The sequence below is a fragment of the Temnothorax curvispinosus genome, unplaced genomic scaffold, assembly GCF_003070985.1.
Source record: "Temnothorax curvispinosus isolate PA1 unplaced genomic scaffold, ASM307098v1 QBEX01001713.1, whole genome shotgun sequence".
Lineage (NCBI taxonomy): Eukaryota > Metazoa > Arthropoda > Insecta > Hymenoptera > Formicidae > Temnothorax > Temnothorax curvispinosus.
This window is the reverse complement of record NW_020211493.1, coordinates 1-14,236: the sequence shown is the minus strand read 5'-3', so window position 1 is coordinate 14,236 and position 14,236 is coordinate 1. Positions and strand designations below refer to the sequence as shown.

At 34.1% G+C, this 14,236-nt stretch overlaps 2 protein-coding genes across 10 annotated transcripts; one reads left to right on the top strand and one right to left on the bottom strand.

Annotated features, from left to right (window-relative positions):
- The first annotated feature begins 65 nt into the window (after positions 1-65).
- On the top strand, positions 66-7,816 carry LOC112467902 (integrator complex subunit 9-like). Its single transcript, XM_025036805.1, has 12 exons — positions 66-205; positions 1,067-1,314; positions 2,782-2,979; positions 3,094-3,256; positions 4,083-4,324; positions 4,461-4,707; positions 4,966-5,146; positions 5,236-5,471; positions 6,110-6,321; positions 6,485-6,670; positions 7,279-7,473; positions 7,600-7,816. Exons 2-12 carry the CDS (start codon positions 1,306-1,308, stop codon positions 7,717-7,719), a joined length of 1,989 nt encoding a protein of 662 aa, XP_024892573.1. The 5' UTR covers positions 66-205; positions 1,067-1,305; the 3' UTR covers positions 7,720-7,816.
- A 289-nt stretch (positions 7,817-8,105) lies between these two features.
- LOC112467905 (FUN14 domain-containing protein 1-like) lies at positions 8,106-11,446 on the bottom strand. Of its 9 annotated transcripts, none has more exons than XR_003042342.1 (5): positions 10,974-11,072; positions 10,232-10,393; positions 9,934-10,129; positions 8,891-9,211; positions 8,106-8,726 (listed from the first exon to the last, which is right to left on the bottom strand). XR_003042342.1 is itself a non-coding variant. In XM_025036878.1 (5 exons), exons 1-4 carry the CDS (start codon positions 11,021-11,023, stop codon positions 9,551-9,553), a joined length of 486 nt encoding a protein of 161 aa, XP_024892646.1. In that variant the 5' UTR covers positions 11,024-11,072; the 3' UTR covers positions 9,119-9,211; positions 9,524-9,550. The 9 variants fall into 9 exon arrangements, 8 of the variants coding, with proteins under 8 accessions (XP_024892598.1, XP_024892586.1, XP_024892608.1 ...); XM_025036878.1 differs by lacking the exon at positions 8,106-8,726 and adding an exon at positions 9,524-9,628 and having other exon boundaries at positions 9,119-9,211; XM_025036883.1 differs by lacking the exon at positions 8,106-8,726 and adding an exon at positions 9,503-9,628 and having other exon boundaries at positions 9,121-9,211.
- Between the last annotated feature and the right edge of the window lie 2,790 nt (positions 11,447-14,236).

The window sequence follows — 14,236 nt, the reverse complement described above, 5'->3', positions numbered from 1 at the left end:
ATATAAATTCGACCACCATGACCTAGATTTTGATGCGTACTTTAATTCTAGACAAGAATTTTGCATTTCTATAAAGCCAATTAAAAGAAATTCTATATCTGTCCTTGTATAGACAATGATGATAGACAAGGATAGACATGGTTATAGGTTATAATTTCTCCGAAGCTCTCATTTTTATTCCAGGCTTTCAATCTCAATTTCAAAGGTACGTTATTGTTTGTGCACGTCTTCTGAAGGGTGGGAACATTTCATTTCGTACATATTACTTATACAACTGTTTATATTAGAAAATGAGGTAACAACATTTTTAATTTTTTTCAATTATTACTAATTATTTTACATTCCCTTCATTAGTACCTATACTTTACTCCTGTAAAAGGATTTTGCGATCTATAAAGCCGTTTCAAAATTAGACCTTTGACTGTAATTGTCGGTAATTGAGTCACTTTAGCATCCCCTTAAAGATATCTTCAAAACGTCTTATGTCCTGATTTTGGACATGGTGCTGTGTCTGGGATATTGATTATTAAGATTATTATTTCGATGTCAATTGCATAAATTAAAATGTTTTTTAATATATATAACTCAATGAACAAGGAACGTTGTAAAATCTCAGTGCATTCTATGCATATGATTCTATTTATTAACACCTTCTATTAATTTCTTGCTATCCCAGGCGGTCATAGTGTCGACAATGATCAGTTTTGGACCCTTTATTAAAGTGCAACTGCAATCCGCGTGCATATTCCCGTCGTCCAATTTCCGAGAGAATCCGTCGAACAGGATAATGACTTCACACATTTTCGTGGATAATAATTGTTCGCCGCGAGCCTTATAGAGAGAAGAATGAAAGGGGAAAAAGAGTCAGTCACAGACGATTATATCCATACACTATAGACACGGGTCGTAACATTTTTGCAACATGGTTATGTGACGACCTAACCTTAAAAAGTCTTAGGCTTAACAGCTCGTCGCCCTTTCGTAATGTCGATTATAACGATTTTCATCATCGTATTCTAGTTTTACGCAGCGAAATAAGCGCGTGGACAAATTGATTTGTTGACAGTCGGCGATAGTAAAGGCGAGAGCATGGTCCACGTGGTCTCGTCTCGGGACAATTTAAAATTGAAATACGAGTAAAAAGGAGAAGAAGAGAAGGAAAAGGAAGAAAGCCACTAAAAACTGGAAAGTACGAGCTTGAGATTCAGCTTATTTGAGAAATTCAGTTTTTATCGCAAGAAAGAAGTCAATCGAGACGGGTATTCTCATGTGGAACCAGTAGAACTTGTGAACAAAGGACTCGGGATGAGGCTGGTAATTATAGACTACGATTACACGGCGGCTTATAATCCGGTTTTATAATTACCGTATACTAATCAATCACAAAATTTTTCTTCTTATCATAATGATCATTTAAGGTATTCCTTTCACAGAGGAGCGTATTTTGTAGGCGCTTAAGCAGGGCCTCAGCAAACTCTTGTATATTGCATTAAACTTATATAAAATCAAGTTATAATTGATTATTATGTTTAATTATAAGAAAAAAGTGAAAATATTATGTGTATTTAGAAATTTTTCATTTTTCGGTAAATTTTACTGTCAGAACAATATGGCAACGCTGCGCTTTTCAGGGCGCCGATTGTAAGATGTAAAGTTGATAACAAAAGTGTCAATGTAAGTGTCAATTTCATTAATCAAAGAATATTGTGACATTTTCTTTTTATGAAAGAGAGATTTTATAATGATAATGAGTGATAAGAAACATAAAGTGAGGAGTAATGTGGGCAAAAATAAGCGACAATTTGTGAAAATAAAAGTTGATAATAAACCGTACGTGATGAACTGAAGTGTGACATGAGCGTACAGCTTGCAGCGTTGCCAAATAATTCCTTGAAAGTCGCCATTAAAAATATTCATCTATAAACCACATTTTAAGTCAACCTTTAACATAAATATTTTGTTTAAATATTCGGTGATTCTGTATTTTTATCGGCACTATCGAAAGTATAGAGTTTAGCGAATATGTAGCGCAGTTAATATTTAATATCTTAAAATATTTGATAAACAAATTATTACATTGAAATGTGGAAAATAGACTTTTTCGATAACGTCACATATAAAATATCGAATTTTCAAAGTCATAATTCTTCTTTATATGTTCGGTAATGTGGTTTAATTTTTTTTGGCGTAAAGATATGCATTTTAACTTTCTCGTACCAAAAAATCAGTTAATTCTTAAGACTTTGGTGTCATGAAAGGAATACCTTAAATATAAGCCTACTTTATATTTTAAACATTTTAATCAATCTTTTTTGATATATTATTTAAATGATCATTATGATCAAAAAAAGCAAACAAAACATTTTTGATTGGATCGTATATGGTAGTTATTAAACTGGATTATAAACAGTAATAATCGCTTGTAAACAGTTGTGTAAACAGTAATAATCGCTTTAATTAAAAGCCATCATAGTAGATAGATTTACAGCTGCTTTTTATTTGTAGCTTGGAAATATGTAAGTACAAGTCTTGAATGCAGAAGTTTCCTTTTTGCATTAGGAAAAATTAGAGACATTTGATAAAGAAAGAAAACTAGGATTGTTAGATGAATGATAATATTAGATTAATATTCAGCACCTAAAAATTACTATATTATTTATAAAATTAATTTACAGTTTTATATTTTTAGTACAATGAAGGGCTACTAGACAAATGATATTATTTAGTTATTAAAATTGATACATTGTTTACAAAAATTAATCGACGACTTTGTACTTTTAGTATTGTTTGTCCAGCGAACCAACAAAGCCATGCTTGGTTCTAACTTTCAAAGGAACCACGCTGATGTTGGACTGTGGCTTGAATATGCAATCCATCTTGCATTTCATGCCTTTGCCCATGGTTCCCAGCAGCAAGTTTAATTCCTTGCCGACATGGCTGCCACGCAATGACAATCAGCAAGATTGGCAAATCGAGGGTGTTAGTGAGATACATTTAATATATATATATATATATATATATATATAGTTTCTAGTATTAATCTTTAAATTATTTTAAATTATTTTAATTGCATATGTATTTTTTTATTTCAAGGAGCTGAAAGAATGTTGCGGTAGAGTCTTTGTGGATTCAGTTCCGGAGTTCACTCCCCCTTTGGAGAAAATAATTGATTTCTCAGAGATTGATGCCATTTTGATATCTAACTACACATGCATGCTTGCGTTACCGTTCATAACAGAGGGCACAGGTTTTAAAGGTAAATGTGCAAAATTATATATACAAGATGCTGGATTTAATCTGTCCATGCCGATATCTCAGAAACTATCAAAGTTAGACGAAAAATCAAAAAAGATCCTTCAATAGGATTACTTTGAGATGATTTTTAGCACAATAGAACCGTACCCTTTCTACTGGATTTTGAGGGAGAAAGGAGGGTCAAATTTTTCAAATAAGTGGTATTACCTAACTTACAAAAATAATACCAATTGATAGGGCTTAAAAAGACGACTACAATGACTTATAATTTTATATGTTTATCGTGAAAATTACGACCACATTGAATTTTTAAAAATAGTCTACGAATGGTATCGATCATCAATAGTTGGGATACTATCGCAAATGCATATTCTTGAGATCAAATCAAGTAAAAAAAGTTCTGTACCACTTTTTGTTCTTAACAAACAATTATTGAGATATCGTAAGCTAAATATCGAAAAAGTTACCAAGTTTTCCTTGAATATCTCAAAGAATATCAAGTAAATAGAAAAATATTCCAGACAAAAGTTGTTCAAATTAATTAGTAGAAAAAGATGGTACAATAAAAAATGGGGTTTCCATTTAAAAAATTTAACTTGGGTTCTATTGAGCCCAACACAGGCCCCAGACCCAAAATCTAATAAAATCGGCTAATCTATTGACCCCTTTTGAATCTTGTAATCCTATACTTTTACCTGATACATTTTTTGCTGAAATGTGTCGGTCAAGAGATATTTGAGGTTGTCATTTAAAATGAGACACCCCGTATATATAATTATAATCATGAATCAAGTATATATTAATCTTAAAAATGTAATGATTTAAAGGTATAATATATGCCACCGAACCGACGTTGCAAATTGGACGGTTTTTCATGGAGGAACTTGTAGAATTCATTGAGCGGACTCCAAAAGCAACAATGGCCAGACATTGGAAGGACATGTTACATACTTTGCCATCCCCATTGGCGGAGGTTGTTAAACCAAAATCCTGGAAGCACATTTATTCCATGTCGGCCGTGAACTCGGCGCTATCAAACATTCAAATGGTTGGATATGATCAAAAGCTAGTAAGTTACCACACGCAACTAGAAATATTCAGTATGCTTTAAGCTCAGACACACATATTCAGAGAAATTATTTTTAATAAACTAGAGATTTCTTTGTATCAATTGTTTCACAAATAACAATTAAAATTGCTTGCAGGATATATATGGCGCTCTAACAGTCACACCAATCAGTTCGGGTTTTTGCTTAGGTAGTAGCAATTGGTTGATATCTAGCGACCATGAAAAGGTTGCTTTTGTCAGCGGTTCGTCTACGCTCACTACTCATCCGAAGCCCATGGATCAAGTCACGTTAAAGCATGCCAATCTATTAATTTTGACGGGATTAACACAAACTCCAACTGCTAATCCAGACACAATGCTTGGAGAATTGTGCATGACTGTTGGTAAGTATAATCTTAATATCCGGTAAATTTTGCTTACATCTGGCAAAGAGATAATCTCTCGATACTTTGGTATCAAAATCAAAATGTGTTTCTTAAACAAACGATAAAAAACATATAATTTTATCTTTCTTGCAAGGTTCTTTTTGACAAAAAAATCTTTGTTGCATTATGATTTATTGGATCTTTATCGCTAGTTATATTTTTAAACAAAAATACACTTAAGGTAATGTTTCATCTCACTGCGTAAAAATCTTATAGCTGTGACTCTTAGAGCTGGTGGATGCGTCTTGATACCTTGCTATCCTTCCGGCGTTGTGTATGATTTATTTGAATGTCTGAGCACTCATCTGGACAAGTCAGGCTTCACGCAAGTGCCTTTATTTTTCATCTCACCGGTGGCAGAAACATCTTTGGCTTATTCGAATATTCTTGCCGAATGGTACGGTCGATGAAGCGATTCTAAAATATTCTTGATGTACATTCTATTATTTTGTTTTTATCCCATTTACTGTCATCCTTTACTTCTAGGCTGTCGACAAGTAAGCAAAACAAAGTTTATCTTCCAGAGGAACCGTTTCCACACGCTTTCCTCGTGAAGAATGCACGATTGAAGCACTATACGTCTACGTACGCCGAAGGATTCAGCAATGACTATCGACAGCCTTGTGTCGTCTTCTGCGGCCATCCCAGTCTCCGATTTGGCGATGCCGTGCATTTCGTGCAGTTATGGGGCAATAATCCTTTGCATACCGTAATTTTTACAGGTACCTATACATAATTCCATTTAAAGAGCAATGCAATAGGGCGGCAGTGTGGTCTAGTGGTAGAGCGCCAGACTCGTAATCTGAGGAACCAGGTTCGAGTCCACTAGAGCCATGAAGCATGGAATGTTTTTCCGATAGCTGCGTTCCTCCGTGCAAGATAGGCTCTTGTGCGGAGAAAACTGGTCTCCGTCTTTCGGAAAGAGACGTTAAGCCGTTGGTCCAAAGGGTTAAAGTAAGAGGAGAAGGGTAGTATTGGTAGTAGATTGCGAACCCTGCAGGGATATGCAATAAATTACGAATTTTACAAGAGCAATGCAATAATTTTTTATGTTTGCAACTCTATATTTTATAAAAGTCAATCCAAAAAGTAAGACAAATATTAATTAGGTAATAAAAAAGCATGTGTAAAATGTGTAATATCGATTATATATATATATATATATATATATATATATATATATATATGTATATATAAAGTTTTAAATATCTTTCTCTAATATTCCTACAATTACTACAAGTTGTATTGCATTATTTTCTGAAAATCTCTTATGTATATCCGTTTATTGTATCATGTATGATTGCACACATTTTATTTATGTAACATGATTAACATTCTTTTATCGCATTTGATTTTGTAGAGCCTGATTTTCCGTATTTGGAGGCCTTGGCTCCCTTTCAACCATTGTCTATGAAAGCAGTGCATTGTCCCATTGATACGTCTCTGAATTTTACTCAGGCTAATAAACTTATTCGAGACTTAAAGCCAGACCATCTAGTTATTCCAGAGGTTTATACGCAGCCTCCTGCAATGGCACAGCATAGAACAGATCTTGTCATCGAATCCATCGGGGTTGGTATCTGTTTTCTCCGTTACTTAACGTACCAAGTCAATTTTACAATTTACGTTTACAATCTCTATTTTGCATTCTCTCTTTACTATATATATAGTGTTACTATATAAATATTTAAAAAAAATGTCCTATAAAATTACTTGCATAATCTCTTTGTTCAAGGAAAAACCCTTGATTACGTTCAAACGCGGAGAGGTGATAAAATTGCCATTAAAGCGGAAGAAGGGCCGCGTGTTTATCAAGCCGGAATTAGCTAGCAGTATTATACCGAGTGAAGTGCGACCTGGCTTGAGTCTCGCATCTGTTACCGGCGAGCTTGAGGTCAAGGACAACGTATATACTATAAAAGTAATTACTAATATGTATATGTATATATATGTATGTATGTATGTATGTATGTATGTATGTATATATATACACAAGGTGAATTTTAATGGATGTCCCATCCTTTTACCATCAATACTTCATCGAGCATCCTTTTTTTGATAAAGAGCACTTCACTTATATAGAATATGTTAAACTTTACGTCTTCGTTACAAAATGGAAAATTTTTTTATATATATAAAAAGAAAATTGAGACAAATTGGCAGATGACAATTGTGAATGGGACATCCATTAAAATTCACCCTGTATATATATATATATATATATATAGTAGATAAATGAATTTTATGGTCAAGATAAATATTGCAGCTTACTCTTTTTTATAGAATATGGGTCTGTTTCTTTTAGCTGCACTGGCTGAACTGGTGCACACTAGTGCAGTAAGTTGGAGTGAATTGTAATATACTTGTCTCACTCCAACTTATTGCACCAGTTCAGCCCAGCTCAGTCAGTGCAGCTAAAAGAAACTTGCCATATATCTTCACTGAAAAAAAGAGATTCATTGGAAAGAAAAAAAAACGCAGTATATTATTCATTTATATATTTTGTTTCTAAATATGTAAAATTTATAGAATGTTGAGGACAAACCGAGCGGAAAGAGGAAAATGTCGTTGGGTTCGCCTGCGCCCATCATGGAGGAAGTGTTGAAGGAGCGAAAACACGAGTACGGGAATCTGGATCCACAAGAATTGCTACAAAAGCTCAATCAGGAAGGCTTTCATGGGGCCAAATTACAGCACAGTCCTACCTCTACGGATATTCATTTGGTACGGTTTAATGTCTCATTGATGGCTCTTTCACACAGAAAATAATTGTTCAATAATTATATAAACACAATCGATATAATTAAGAATTCTCTGTTTAAAGTTATACATTTATGTGTCTACTTGCAGCAAGACGAGGACACTCTGATTCAAATTGGAGATAATTCTACGCACATTTTCTGCAACGGTGATCAAAAGATCCGTAAACGTCTCAGGAGTATAATAATGCAGTGTCTAAAAAGATTTTGAGGTACAATATACATTTTTGTAGTATTCTGACATTCTGTGAGACAATGTTTTATACTGCTACACTGTATATACATATAATTTATTGTTTTAAAGCGTATGTATATTTATTTGTTCCATCATTCGCTTTTATTCTATGACATTAACTTAACAATAATTTCTAAGTTGATTATAATAGAAGAGATTTTTATCATCTAATTCTGCTAAATAAAGGGCAGTATATCTTTAAGTACTTTAAAACAATCAACACGAAACAACTTTCAGCATTGTTTAGTATACGTTTAGAAATAATGTGATAATTCTTTCATACATATATTTAGCAACATTAGTTAAATTTCAATTCCTATTATTGCTAAATCATTACTGACAAATGATCAAAAGTTGTTAAATTTACAGTGAATATGGTTAAATTATTTTTATTGTAGACAATACATATCAAGATCTGTATGAATGTGACGGAAATATAAACGGCGATTAGCGAATGCAGTATATAAATAAGGAAAAAATATAAATCGCAATTCCTTAGAATAATAATATAATATAAGTAGTGTACAATTATATTATTCTAATGTTTATATCCTAGAATGACTAATCTCTTGCTGCATTCTGAACGAACAAGAAATCTCTATATTGTTTCATATGCACACTATATATATGTATATTTTTTTTTTGGTTCGCACATGTTCTATGCAAATGGTGACAGCAAAATTACCAAGATTCTAAAAATTTTTTTTATAAGAAATATTCCGAACAGAGAACGAATTTACGGGAATATATAATATAAAGTGAATAACATATCGAAGTGATGCCTATAAAATTTCAATAAATTTCGCTAGTATAAATAAATCCATTTTCTTAATCAAATAACGAGAAAACATTAGCGACTTTCATTTGTTTGATGTATTAATTCTAGAGAGGATAGCGATGAGCAAAATTTACTCTACTTGATAATCTTGAAAAATTTATTGTAGATCTACAACCTGTTTTGTTATGTACTCTCAGTTTAGGATCTAAAAAAAGAAAGGAAAAATATTATAAGCAGTTCTGTAGTGTATGAATAGGTTTTACTCATCGTTATCATCAGTGACAAACTAAAAAATAAAGCTATTTATCTAGGATTATTAAGCGTAGTTCGCGCCACCCATTTCTTCAGCACGTTGATCTTGTTCCTTACCTCATCCATGATTGTATTGTTATACTCGTCGACGACGTTGTCGTGCGCGTCGATAACAGTCGAGCAGCTGCCCTTCGACGCGACGTGGATGTCGATCTTTCTCTTGGTTGCATTCAGAGTGCAGCAACTTATTACCTAGTTAGCGGTGGCGACACCGATCGCGACTCCCGCCACAAACGAAACCAGAAAGAAGTGGAATTCCGTTGGCTGGAAGCTATCCTCGCCACCGGTCAACGCATGATACCAACGTCGCGTACGAGTCTCTCCTTGTTTCATCAAATGTTCAGCTTTATCCAGCTTTCTATCGACGTATCTCTCGACCTGGAATGCGATAACTTTCATCAGTGACTTAGCGTTACGTTGGAGCGGAATTAGTAAAATCCTTGTACACCACAATTAATTTTATTATACATTTTTATTCAGTGGACTATATACAAAAATTATAATAATTTCGATATTATAAAGTTTCTTTGACATTAAAATTAATATTGATATCAATTTTTATTGGTTAATATTGATATTAAAATTTTAATAATATTGATATATATTATATTTATTATATTTAATAGGGATACTGTAAACGCAACGGTAATATAAATGATGACAACATACTAAATGTTCACATTTACGCACAAAACTTGAAAGTTATTGCTCTTTACTTCACCAAGATAGACCGATAATGAAACCGCCAAGAAAACTTGTGGCAATGAATGAATTCTTCCTCCACAGTTTCCCTACCTGCAAACAGTAAAAACATTATATTTGTAAAAAAAAAAAGAAAGAAAAACGGGAAGCAAACATGTGCAAAATATTTCCTGTAGATGGTGAGTTATTAAATGGAAATAATTTGTTATGTGTGTTAAAGTTGAAAAAAAATTATACTGATTTAAAATGATCTCTATTGCAGATAATCATCTTATTATCTTTGATATATAATATGTTGTTTTTAGGAAGTTAAAAAATAAGAAGTTTTTAACCTAATTCTTTAACCAAAGTCTCAAGAAATCTCAAGATCTTTTGCAGTGACTTGATATCTGTCTCACCTTATCCATGAAATTTGGCCCTTCGCCGGTAATCCTTTCTTCCACCTTATCCGTTATTTTCTCAGCCTTTCTCATGACCTTATCCCAATTGATATTTATGTAACCCTGATGCGCAGCAATTTGCAGCATGATAATTCCACCGCCAACTGCACAGGCTGCCACTTTTCCAATCTTTATGGTGACGAATCCAGTTACCCTGAGTTACAAACCACGCAGTTAGTATGAAAGATAAACCCAAGTATTAAAGGTTTAAACATTCGAACAATGAACAATCGTGATAATTCCACAAAATATGTACCATCCCGATGTGCTACCAATGATGATCTGTTTGGTCGCTGAAGACTTGCTCACATCACCCATGATTTTCTCTAAGAAGGATTTGGCTTCCTGGGTGGCATCTATACTATAAGCTTCCTTGTTTGCGTCTTCTTTACTCTTCTTGGCTGTAGGCATCTTGGTGCTGCAAAAAAGAATTTTGTGTGATTACACTAAAGGAGTGTTATGAAAAATTGGACACGATTCATGTAACGTCATAATTTTAAAGTCAAATATGGCTTTAAAATTACTTCTATTACACAAATTCTCGTATGCGTGTATGACAGAAATGGATACCGACGTAGAAGATTCGACACACCTAAGATGCGAAAAATCGAAAACTATTTAGTTATCAACATCTTTAAACCTTCGGAGTAAAATCACGAAACGATTATTCCGCCAATAATAGACGTGCCATCAACAATTATTTAGCGTACTTATAACAAAGGGATTGCACAAGAAGCTGCAAGTTCCTTTATTGTCGTCACTTGGCGCGGATCTGCGCGACGTAACGAAAACGTAAATATATCGATGACGAAATTCGGGAGAATAATTTGCGGCGATCATTGTTTTCGGAAAATCGGAGAGAGAGAGAAGGAGAACAACGTCGCGGAATATCGACGATATGTGGCCGGAAATTTCTAGTCGGCTGATACTCGACGAATCCCGGGATGAGAGAACCACGTTTCACTGGGACGAGAGTGACAAGACAAAGGAAACTCTACCGTTTGAAGAGTTTCCTCATTCCCGAGCGGAAGACACCTCTGCTCGGCATGATTATCGAGCGTGTTTTTAGGTGTACATACGATGTACGATGAACGCTCTTACAGCTTAGCCGCGCGACATTTTGACGACGTGTGAAACTCACCTATTTGGAGAGAGATTTTCGGAGACAATGGATTTTCGGAAGTAGCGATCGCTATCGAGCGGCCCGGCAGCTCGAACGTAAATTGACGTAAATGACGTTCGATAACTTGGAGGGAGCCAGACGGCTCCCGACTCTCTCGAGGCAGATTTGTTCGTTTATTGCACCTTCTGCACTTTGCTCCTCTCTGTTCCTCTTTTTCTCTTTCTCTCTTGCTCATACCAAAGAGAACTGCTCACACATAAATTTGGATCAATTTTTACCTCGTTTTTTAACGCTCGAATTCGTATATTTGATCCCATTTTATTTTTATTTCTAGTCGCCTGAAGTTTATTGTATTAATTACCCTGATGGAAAAATTACTACGTTTACGCGAGCGTTTACTTCTGTTACGATTATTCACTCGTTTACGCAGAGTAAATTATCGTAAGTTACTATTACGCGAAGGAATTATCATAAGTTACTACAGAAGTAATGCTCGCGTAAACGTAGTAAATGTCTCACATATTGTGAAAATTTTTTATAGGTATATTATTAGGATATTAATCAGAATTTCTATGAAAATTTCAAGTCTCAGATTTATTTTTATACGAATTCGAAACATTTTTCAGAAAAACTTAGACAAAATAATAATGAAATATTTTAGGTTTTCCCCGCCAATATATCTTTGTAGAAATCTAATAAATATATAATAAGAAAATCCCCACAATTTATATATATATATATATATATATATATATATATATATATATCAGAATTATGTTAATTCATACATACAGATACTGAAATATTCAGAAAATCCTCATGCAATTATTTTTGAAAGTATTTGAGAAAGACATATTTTTTCAGAATTTTTTATTTAAATCTAATAAAACATGAGAAATGTTTAGAAAATTTGTAGGAAAATATGAGAAATTTTTTCATCAAAGTAAGTTTCTCATCATAATTTTTGTATTTGTATTCTTCGACGTATGTTATATATAATGATAATATTCATTTTCAATTCCCGACAGTTAGATGTTATCTTTATATAATGTCCATTTCTACCAATGCAGATTAACTTTAATCTCGATTTAATTTACTTTTTATCTTTTCCTACTTCTAAGAATTAAAGACGAGATAAAAAGTAAGTCAAATCGAGATTAAAGTTAATCTGCATTACAAGAAAAATTTATGTATATTAATAAAATATTTTTATTTTGTACTGGTGTACCTCTGTAATTCTTTGTGACCACTAAAAAATACACATGTAAACTTTGTATTTAAATATCTTGTATTCCCTTGTTAAATTTAAATAAAACTTTTTAATCTTATAAAATTGTTATCATACATACTTTTCTAATTGACACAATGTAAAAATTTTTCAAAGTAGTGCAACAATTATTTTTTGAGGCAATATATATGTTCTCTCTGTAATTGGCGCTGTAATTTAAAGAGATATCATTTCTTTTTTGTAATTGTAATAGATCACTTGAAGCGCGACTCTTCTTTTTGATAAGGTAACATAATTTTGTGATGTGTATCACTTGGGTTATAATTTTTCGGAAATAAAGATACTACTGCTTAGATTTTTTCAAGATAATACTACTACTTTGTTTTTTTTTCGAGGTGAAGATACTACTGTTTAGGTTTTTTCGAGATTTTTCAAGATACAAAGATTTCGTCTACCACTTGTTACTTAGATTTTTTTAAGGTATAATACTACCACTGTTTTTTTTTCGAGGTAACAACATATACACTACTATGCGTGTACTTGGCGCCTTTCTTTACCTTTTTTTTAAAAAAGGTAATTTTGTACAGATATCACGCCTTTTTGTAGTATTACGCATTGTATAAACAATATGTACAGGGTGTTATTTCGAGGTATAATACTACCACTTTGTTTTTTTCAAGGTAACAACATAATACATATATACAACTATGCGTGTACTTGGCGCATTTTTTTACCTTTTTTTTGAAAAAGGTAATTTTGTACGGATATCACGCCTTTTTGTAGTGTCATATAAGACGTCGGCGTTAGAAGTAGATAGAAAAAGAAGTATCTTAATAAAAAATTTTCACATTTGGACTTTGCGTCGCAATATCTCCGCTCGTAGGGCACGGAGCGGGATATTATAAGAGAAACCCCCCCCCCCCCTAATTGGACCCCAAGCTATCGATCAAGCCTACTTAGAACTTGATCCGTTCACTCGTTATTGAGATCTCAACATCTCGGGTATTCGCAACCCGTCGCGTCGCGTAAAAAAGTCACGGTCGGTCTCGCTCCGCGTGTACTTGGCGCGAGACACTACCGTGTCTCTTGATTCTGCCGCTAGGGAATTTTTAAGTCGATTCTTATGAATCAAGCTTGAATTCGATGTCTAGGTGTCCCAGGTTGCTGATGACGAGGTTCACATAGTGCGCTTCATAGTTTTCGGTATTCAGATGTTAATACCTTGAATTCGATGTCCACGTGTTCCAGGTTGCTGATGTCGGGTTCCAGATAGTGCGCTCTATAGTTTTCGGTGTCCAGGTATAACAATACGTTGAATTCGATGTCTAGGTGTCCCACGTTTCCGATGACGAGGTCCACATAGTGCGCTCCGTAGTTTTTGGTGTCTACGTGTATTAATACCTCAAATTCGATATCTACGTGTCCTACATTCAGATTTAAAGTTATTAATACACCTAGACACCAAAAACTACAAAGCGCACTATGTGGACCTCGTCATCGGCAACCTGAAACACGTAGACATCAAATTCGAGGTATTATTACATCTAGACACCGAAAACTACGGAGCGCGCTATCTGGACCTCGTCATCAGCAACCTGAGACACCTAGACATCAATTTCAAAATATTAATACACGTAGACACCGACAACTACGGAGCGCACTATGTGGATCTCGTCATCGGCAACCTGGGACACCTAGACATCGAATTCAAGGTATTAATACACGTAGACACCGAAAACTACGGAGCTCACTATCTAGACATTGTCATCAGCAACCTGGGACACCTAGACATTGCATTCAACGTATTATTACACCTGGACACCAAAAAAACTACGAAGCGCACTATGTGGACCTCGTCATCGCCAACCTGGGACACCTAGACATCGAATTCAACGTACGATTACACCTGG

Coding starts and splice junctions, on each gene's coding strand:
- LOC112467902 (XM_025036805.1), top strand. Junction 5,472..6,109: donor GCATACCGTAATTTTTACAG/GTACCTATACAT, acceptor TTGATTTTGTAG/AGCCTGATTTTCCGTATTTG. Junction 6,671..7,278: donor ACAACGTATATACTATAAAA/GTAATTACTAAT, acceptor TAAAATTTATAG/AATGTTGAGGACAAACCGAG.
- LOC112467905 (XM_025036818.1), bottom strand. CDS start 11,023: ATGCCGAGCAGAGGTGTCTTCCGCTCGGGAATGAGGAAACTCTTCAAA. Junction 10,130..10,231: donor ATTGGTAGCACATCGGGATG/GTACATATTTTG, acceptor TTTGTAACTCAG/GGTAACTGGATTCGTCACCA. Junction 9,212..9,933: donor GGCCAAATTTCATGGATAAG/GTGAGACAGATA, acceptor ATCGCATTCCAG/GTCGAGAGATACGTCGATAG.